We start from the raw sequence: 8,868 nt of genomic DNA, 5'->3' as shown, positions 1-8,868 counted from the left end.
TGAAAGAAGTAGGAACTGTAGGTAATAACACTAACAGATTAATGTTATCACCTACGGATGAGCTATTCATTTTTCCTTTGGCAGTTGCGCTATTCATTTTTCACGTAACAATCTAATGTGCCTAAAAACAACGTCCATGCAAGGAAAATAAATAAATACTAAATAAAAAGCAAGCTCACCGTTTGACCTCAAGCTCAATTAGCTGGTGCAGTCTATAATACATTCGAGTTACTTTTTTCTTTTCTTTTTTTCTTCTTTCCCCTATTAGCATGTAACATCCATGGCCAAATTATATAGTGCTGTGGCCCTAAACCATAGCATTTGAGCTCAATTAGTGACACATACTTGATTAATTAAAAAATAAAAAGTGACACATAAACTTAATATGATAGTACATGTTCAACTTTTACTTTTACCATCACAGGGGTCAGTATCAAAGAGTAGTGCTAAAAACACAACAAATTTCATAATAATTGACATGTCTTATTGTGATCGAAATATCATGTTCAACTGGGTCGTCCATTAGTAGTACTATTTTTTATTTTTTATCAATCACACTGATTGGCATCAAAATGAGTAATGTGTTTCTTTCTGTTTTTCAAATTTTGGGTTTTATATTCTTGATTGACATATATGCTAGTGCACATATACGTGGCCTGCACACGTACGTCCTAATCTAACAAAGCAGATACATCTTGTTTATCCTTCACACAATGTCAATCAGTCTCTCTCAATCTCAGACACATACACAATCATATGCATGCCTAAGACACATTTGAAATTTAGATTTATGAGATAGATTCTTGAAGGGCATATTAGTCACTCAATAAAACAGAAATATTGAATAAGCTTTTGCCCTATTTGGTGCGAATTTGCACCTGCAAAAGCATCCACACTTAGCGAGAAACTACCACGTCTTGTATGGCATTTAGGAAATCACTAGTCCCTACATCCTTCTCTCTCTCTCTCACTATAGGTAGACAAAGACAGAAAGAGCTATTAAAGGAGAAGAGAAGTAGTAGAGAACTCTATATGCAAAGTTTCTTTGAGATTAGAAAATTTTTCATAAAGCTGAACTAGACGGAGTGAGTTCCAAAGCCAGGTCTGTGCTTGCCTCATATCTCTTCTAGTTCTAGAATATAATATTCATAGTAGGTGTAATTTTGACTTCATCTCTTAGATCTATTTTCAGACAAAAGGATTTTCTTTTCCTTATTCAGGTTTACCTTCCCACTGATTACCATTTTCTTATCAAAACCCTTTTCTAAATTAGCTTGATGATACTGATTTTGTTCATTTTATACTCTTTTTTTTTTTGGCTTCTAGAACTCACGGTTTTATGTAATTGGTTCATGAGGGTGCTTTATCTTTCAGTAGTGCTGTTTCTTAAGCTTATTTACTAGCTTTTCCATGGCTTTGTTCGGAAATGTTTTTATTTTTTCTTTATTTGGCTTCTAGAACTAACGGGTTTATGTGTAAGTTCATGATTGTGTTTTATCTTTCAGTGCTGTCTCTTAAGCTTATTTTCGAGCTTCTCCACGGCTTTGTATGGAAATGTTTTTCCTTTTTCTTCTTCTGTTTTAAACACTCAAATGATTAATGAAAAATATTAGGCCATTGCCTCAAGTCTCATACCAAGTTTGAGTCCTAATAATTTTCAGATTTTCACAACAAAAAATTCTCAATTTTCTTGAGCTGATCTGATTTGATTTTGACATTTTTCTAGTCTCTGAGCTTCTCATGAAGATCATGGATTTGGTTAGCGTAACCGTAAAACCCTCAAAACACACACAACACTAGCACACGAAGATACAAACACTAACAAAGAAAGAGAGAGGTGACAAGAATAGGTCATGCGCCCTTAAAGTACTAAACAAAAATCTTAGGCATTTTACTGTAAGATCTGGCTTTGTTACTAGGTCAAGTGCATGTTTCAACAGTGTAGTTTATAGCCCTTAATTTATGCTTCTCCTTAATATTGAAGTAATTGATCTATGTCATTGCTTCTTAATATTTGACATTCAACACATTAAACTAATACCCTTTGGTTTTAGTAACCTCATTTCGTAAGGACAAAATATTTTTAGAGTTGTACTTTATTGCACTATGTATATGTACTCAATTACTCCTAAAGTACTGTCGCTCCTTACAATTTCATATTCAATTCTGCAAACCCATTGTGGCAAGCATCAATTTTCTGTTAAAGTTCTCAAATTTTGAGGTTTGTGGGGTCCCAAAAGATTATGACTTTGAATTTTTTTTTTTAATTACACATCAAAGAAAAGATTTGTGTAATATTCTCATATTGAACATATACAACTACTGATTTTGCTAAAGTAAATAACATATAAGTATATAACTACATGATGGCACTTTCTGATGTGTTTAGGCCTCTTAGGTTGTGCAATGGGGAGAGGAAAGATTGAGATCAAGGGGATTGAGAACACTACAAACCGTCAAGTCACCTTCTGCAAGAGGAGAAATGGCCTCTTAAAGAAAGCCTATGAACTGTCTATCCTATGTGAAGCTGAAGTGGCTCTTATCATCTTCTCCAGTCGTGGGCGGCTTTATGAGTATGCAAACAATAGGTAAATTAACCTCACATATCTTCATTTTCATTGTTTGTTATGTTTCTCTGCTCATTGGATGAAAATAGTTAAATCAAACATATATTTGTCTCTGCTCATCTATACATGTACTTATTTATTTCTCCTTTGACATTGATACCATGGATCTTTATTTTGGGGGTGGGGGGTGGTGAGGATAGGCTACCAATGATTTCTGCAAGTATCATTCATGCTGCTTCCTAGAGAAAAGGAATTTGAAAAAAAATTGCAGTTATCTCTTAAAAAAATATAGTAGCCTAATCATATGGCATTCTTTGAATTGAAGTACTTGTTAAGAAATGTCTGCACTAATGTGTGCATATCAATATGGAAAAAGGGAGTTTTCAAATAACTGGCTAGTCTCATGAGATGATCTAGAAACAAGTATCTTTAATTTGAAAAAACAGGCTCAAAGTATTTCTTAATAATCTAGTTGTTGACTAGTGCCAAGGTTATAAGAGCCTTTACATTTCTAAGTAGTGTAGTGACAAAAAAAGTGGTTAAGATAATTTTTTTGGGATCAAAACCTACAGATTTCAACTATCATAAACCCCAGATCCCAATGCTTTTCTTTGATTCTAACACAGTACTAGTATAAGGAGGTATGGGATTAAATGGGGATTGTATTGGGATGGCATGATTTATATATCATTATATATATATATATATATATATGATATATATAAATCATGGATTGAAATGGTTTTTTTTTTTAAATGATTTATATATCATTGTAATGGTAACATTAGTATAATCTAGCACCTTCCTTCTTTACCCTTGTAAAATATATCTATACAAATTAAATATACTCAACAAGTGTTTGAAAATTTAAAGTTGTATCTTTCGTCTCCCCCGTTACTTAGCCCATCCAAGCCAAGGGAAGAGCTCTATTTGTACTTAGCCGTCTCACAAGCCGCTGTCAATGCAGCTTTGGTAAGAGAAGAGGATAGGTTGCAGAGACCTGTTTATTTTACAAGCCGAGCGTTTCGAGGAGCAGAAGAAAGGTGCCCTCAAATGGAAAAGCTGGCTTTCACATTGATGACTGCGGCACGAAAACTCAAGCCGTATTTTCAGGTACACACTATTGTTGTCCTGACGGATAAGCCTCTGAGAAGAGCTATGAGTAGCCCCAAGGCTGCAGGATGGATGGTGTTATGGGTAGTCGAGCTAAGTGAGTTTGATATACAGTAACGTCCACGCACAGCTAAAAGGGATAGGTGGTGGCTAACTTCATCACGGAATTCACCCTCATGGAGAGCCAGGGGGCAGAAGAGATCCTGCAATGGAGCATCCACATGGACGGATCCTCCAATAAGCAAGCAGGGTGCCAGCGTGGTACTCTACACTCCGAAGGGAGATAGGATCAACTGCATGATCCGCTTGGACTTTTCTACAACTAATAATGAAGCAGAATACGAAGCTTTGATTGCAAGACTGCACCTTGCAAAAGTAGCAGGGGCTGAAAACATGATCTTACACTGCGACTCCTAAGTCATAACCGGTCAGGTTAATGGCAGCTACGAGTGCAAGAATGAAAGGATGAAGAAGTACCTCGAGGAGGTGAAGGGTCGAATTGGCAGCCTCCAAGTCAAATTTATCCAAATCTTAAGGGAGGAGAATGAGTGTGCCGATCAACTGGCTAAGGCTGCCTCAGCGGAACACATGCTCGTCCCCAATCAGGTATTATCTTTCGTTCAAGTCTCATCGCTTATAGATGATGGTGCAACTATGCAGGAGATAGGTTCTAAAAGCAACTGGACCATGTCATTAGTCTCCTACCTAAGGAATGGCATGCTGCTAAATAAGAAAGATGCCACAAGGAAATTGAAGGTCCAAGCATCCTGATTTGTTCTGATAAAGGATGTCTTGTACAAAAGAAGCTTCTCCCGCCTGTACCCAAGATGTTTAGGCCCTGAGGAAGTGGAGTACATCATGAGAGAAGTCCACAAAGGGATCTACAAAAACCACTCGAGAGCATGATCATTAGTGCACAAGCTTATTCAAGCGGGATACTACTAGCCCACTATGCAGAAGGATGCGCAAGCTTATGTCAAAGCCTGAGACAAGTGTCCAAGGTTTAGCAACACCATCAGACAACCATCCGAGGAACTCACCCCTATGACGACCTAATAGCCATTTACTAAATAAGGGTTAGATATCATGGGTTCCTTCCCAACAGCGATAAGGCAGCTAAAGTTCCTTGTAGTCGGCATCGATTACTTCACGAAACGGGTAGAAGCAGAAGCCTTAGCCATCATCATAGAGAAGAATATATGGAGCTTCGTATGGAAGAACATAGTTTATAGATATCGTATAGCTAGAGTGCTTGTTTCCGACAATGGAAAGCAGTTTAACAACGACACGTTTAGAGACTTCTGCTCACAATTAGGGATCAGGAACCACTACTCGTTACTCGCTTGCCCTAGGCCAACAGACAGGTTGAAGTCACAAACCGATCCTTGCTTAAAATTATCAAGACTCGGCTCGATGGGGCAAAGGGTATATGGCCTGAGGAGCTGCCGAGCATACTATGGGCTTATAGAACAATAGTTAGAACAATGATAGTTAGAATTATGAGCGTAGTATTTAAAGAAGTACTACCAGTAGGCCACTAGCAGCAGACGATCAATGACACTCCTCATTTCTAGTTTATTTCTTTATTGTTTAGTTTCTATTATCTACAGTTCTTTTTAAGCCCAAGGGTAAGTTTTCAAGTTTTTACATTTCAAAGAATAATTTCTACACATGAATTACCATTATAATAAGAGGAGTTATCCAGAATCGGGCATGTCATATTCCTACACATTTAGTCCACAAGTGGACGAACTCATCCTAAAGGATGATAAATATAAGTCCATATAGTGGACGGATCCAACTTAAGGATGGATTAATGTTGCCAGACCACATGTGGACGGACTCATCCTAAATGATGATAACTATAAAGTCCATATAGTGGGATCCAACTTAAGGTTGGATTAATGTTGCCAGTCCACAAGTGGACAAACTCATCCTAAAGGATGATAAATATAAAGTCCATATAGTGGACAGATCCAACCTAAGGTTGGATTAATATTGCCAGTCCACAAGTGGACAAACTCATCCTAAAGGATAATAACTATAAAGTCCATATAGTGGACGGATCCAACTTAAGGTGGGATTAATGTTGTCAGTCCACAAGTGGACGAACTAATCCTAAAGGATAAAAGTCCATATAGTGGACAAATACAACTTAAAGGTTGGATTAATGTTACCAGTCCATAAATGGATGGACTTATCCTAAAGGATGACTATCGGGTCCATATCAACGTAAAGTTTGACACTACACATTCACTAGAGGATCCATCCAAAAGATTGCTTTATTTAATCACAAACTACATGTTTAAAGTCATAAAAGTAGACGGATAACAGAGTAAATAAATATTACTTAAAGCCCTAAAAGGGAAATTTTCAATGACGGTTAAAATAAAACATAAGCTATTCTCCGAAATCTTTATAGACTAGTTAAAAAAAAAAAAAAAAAAAAAATTTTTTTTTTTTTTTTAATTTATGAAAAATGAAGTTTTTATTTATTTATTTTTTTTGGTGAACAGTTTTTATTTAATTAAGATTTAATGATAAGCTTTTACTGAAGAAGCTGATAAGTATGTTTTTTAAGGAAAATTAATTATAACTTAATTAATTAATAAGAATAATAATCTCTTATATTCAGATTAGATAAGTGTTTTTTTTATTTTTTTGAGAAAAAATAGAAAGTGGTGATGAAAAGTTAATGAATATTAATAATTAAATAATAAAAATTAGACAAAAATTAATGAATAAATTCATTTTAAATTAATTCTAACTAATCTTACATAGTTACATTAGTAGATTTCCTAAAGTTGTTCTTATTTATTTATTTATTTTTTTTGTGTGCAGAAAATCATATATTTAATACGTTGTTTAGAATTATTTAAGCCTCTATTTAATTATGTAACAATGTTTTGCTCCCAAAACATCAAACAATAATGGTAAATATATTTTTATCATTAAAAAAAATAATGACAAATATTTGTGATGGTAAAAAGAAAAAAGAAAAAAGACTAAATATAGATAAATAAGCACGTCTGTCACTCAATGATAAAAGAAAAACAAGCACTCATATATTTGAGAAATCATTGAGCAATCTTTTACATGCATAATCAAATCATGATAAGGATATATTTGTGCAACTTGCATGAAAAAAAGTCCTATAATACCAATGAATCAAGAGAAGGATAACACCATCGCAACAAGTTTGTCATTGATTTTAGTCCACAAACTTCGAAGAAGACATTTGTGCAACTAGCAAGAAGAAAACTTCAATTTTCTTCATTGAGTAGCAGCCAACTTTACCTTAGAATTGGTCAATGTTGAATCCTAGAGATGGTTCCACAAAATTTAGGAAGGAGAATCAGAGTGAAAACAGAGATTGAACTTCGAAGTTTCAGTGGATAAATAGAACTAGTGAAATGAGACAGGTTGAATGCTTCAAGGAAGATAAGGAAACCCAATGAAGAAAAACATGGGCAACCACATTCATTGAGAGAAAATGATTTGTGAAAGTAGTCTAATATTAAAGGAAAAATATGCCAAGTGCCAATATTTAGAAAACACCAACGATAACTACATGCCTTTTTTTTTCTTTTTCTTTTTTTAAGTAGAGTGACAAACTAGTATATTCTAAAGTGCTTAATTATTTTCTAAAATTGTACCACCAATGAAAATTAAGAGATACCTTATGTATGAACGATGTACACAGAAATAAAGGTTGGAATTTTTTTCTTTTTTTGCTAAACTAAAGGTTGGAAATTATTTAATAGAAAATGTAAACATTTTATTGCTCATGTACTAAACCGGGTACATCCTATACTAATGGTCCCTCTGTAAACAATATATAAAAGAAATTAGAAAACTGTTACATAATTCTTTGTTGGGATTGGGGAATGTCCTCAACAGTCTTCGTTGGGATTGGGAAACTAGATACATCGTCCATAAGAGCCTCTACCACTAGAGAGTAGAGACATAAGACTTTCACTTTTATTAGTACCGCAAAATATTTTCTAAGAACCTTAGCATACAGTGTTGTCAAATGTTGTTCCACATTTCTCTTGCAAAATTGTTCTATTACTCTGTGGGGTAGAGAGAGAAGAAATCAATATACGTGAATTTTTCCTCCCTCATCCCGAATGCGATTAGTAGCAGCCAAGGGAGAACTTCTAATTTTTAGATAAACTACTTACTCTAAACATTTACTGAGTTAAATGGCTCCTAACCTAGAATTTCCTTCTAATTTTTTCCCCTATTTTTTGTTATGGGATTCTCCCCTTTCATAACATCCTTTAACTGCCATCTACCAGTATGGTGTTATCTATGAAATCAATATTTAACTAGTCGCGAACATATAATAGATTTTAACAAATTTTATTTGTAATTTTTTCTTTTGAAGTTTTCATTATCTTATTGGTTGGATCAGTGAAGCTCTCCTGTATTAAAAAAATAATAATAAAAATAAATAAACATGCCATTCTATTTAGCAAAAAATCTTAAACTTATAAGTTATAACAGTCAAGTTTCACAAATGAGACACTACATCAAAAACATGTTTAACAGTGATAACATAAACACATTCAACAAATTAATAGTGAATTCTTCCTAAAGTTCACTTCCAAAAACAGTGCCTGAAAATTGACATCATTACTGATTGCTTCTTTCTAAAAGAAATTCCAACAATCGGCACATACATAACTTCCAATAGCAGCAGGCAACCAATGATTCTATCCTCTTCTTGTTTTGGAACCATTTGAGTGGATGCTCTTTATACCATATGCAAAATCACACAACAATTATTTTAGGCCAAAATTGGCAAATGCCCTTTTCACACTAACTTTCCAGCATTTTGCCCAATTTCCCAAACTAATTAGGGAAATGCTCCTGTTTTGAAACTCGATTTTCTAAAAATCAAGTTCCAAATGTAAAATTCGATTTTTGGAACATCAAGTTATAGCGAACGTGGACTTAGAGAAATTTTTTTTTATTTTTTTGAAACTCGAGTTCCATGTGAAGTACTCGAGTTCATGGAACTTGAGCTCCATTTAAATTTTTTCAAGGAACTCGAGTTCCATGAACTCGAGTTTCAGATTTTTTTTTTTTTTTTTAATTTTTCAGTTCGCTGTAACTCGATTGTCCAAAAATTGAGTTTTAAATTGAAACTCGATTTTTAGAAAATTGAGTTTCAAAACAGGGG

General features: G+C 34.4%; 1 protein-coding gene across 1 annotated transcript; it reads left to right on the top strand.

The window, feature by feature from the left end:
* Positions 1 to 2,406: 2,406 nt before the first annotated feature.
* On the top strand, positions 2,407 to 4,451 carry LOC111988930 (MADS-box protein SOC1). Its single transcript, XM_024020737.2, has 3 exons — positions 2,407 to 2,588; positions 3,470 to 3,680; positions 4,113 to 4,451. The coding sequence occupies exons 1-3, from the start codon at positions 2,407 to 2,409 to the stop codon at positions 4,449 to 4,451; spliced, it is 732 nt and encodes a 243-aa protein (XP_023876505.2).
* Positions 4,452 to 8,868: the final 4,417 nt, after the last annotated feature.

This window comes from Quercus suber, unplaced genomic scaffold (genome assembly GCF_002906115.3).
Source record: "Quercus suber isolate HL8 unplaced genomic scaffold, Cork oak 2.0 scaffold_72, whole genome shotgun sequence".
Lineage (NCBI taxonomy): Eukaryota > Viridiplantae > Streptophyta > Magnoliopsida > Fagales > Fagaceae > Quercus > Quercus suber.
Note: the sequence above shows the minus strand (reverse complement) of the source record. Positions and strands in the feature narration are given on the sequence as shown.

Bases quoted from the DNA above. Each gene is read 5' to 3' on its own strand.
- LOC111988930 (XM_024020737.2), top strand. From the start codon at position 2,407: ATGGGGAGAGGAAAGATTGAGATCAAGGGGATTGAGAACACTACAAAC. The intron at 2,589-3,469 runs GTAAATTAACCT...CCCGTTACTTAG, and splicing joins TATGAGTATGCAAACAATAG to CCCATCCAAGCCAAGGGAAG. The intron at 3,681-4,112 runs GTACACACTATT...ATAACCGGTCAG, and splicing joins AACTCAAGCCGTATTTTCAG to GTTAATGGCAGCTACGAGTG.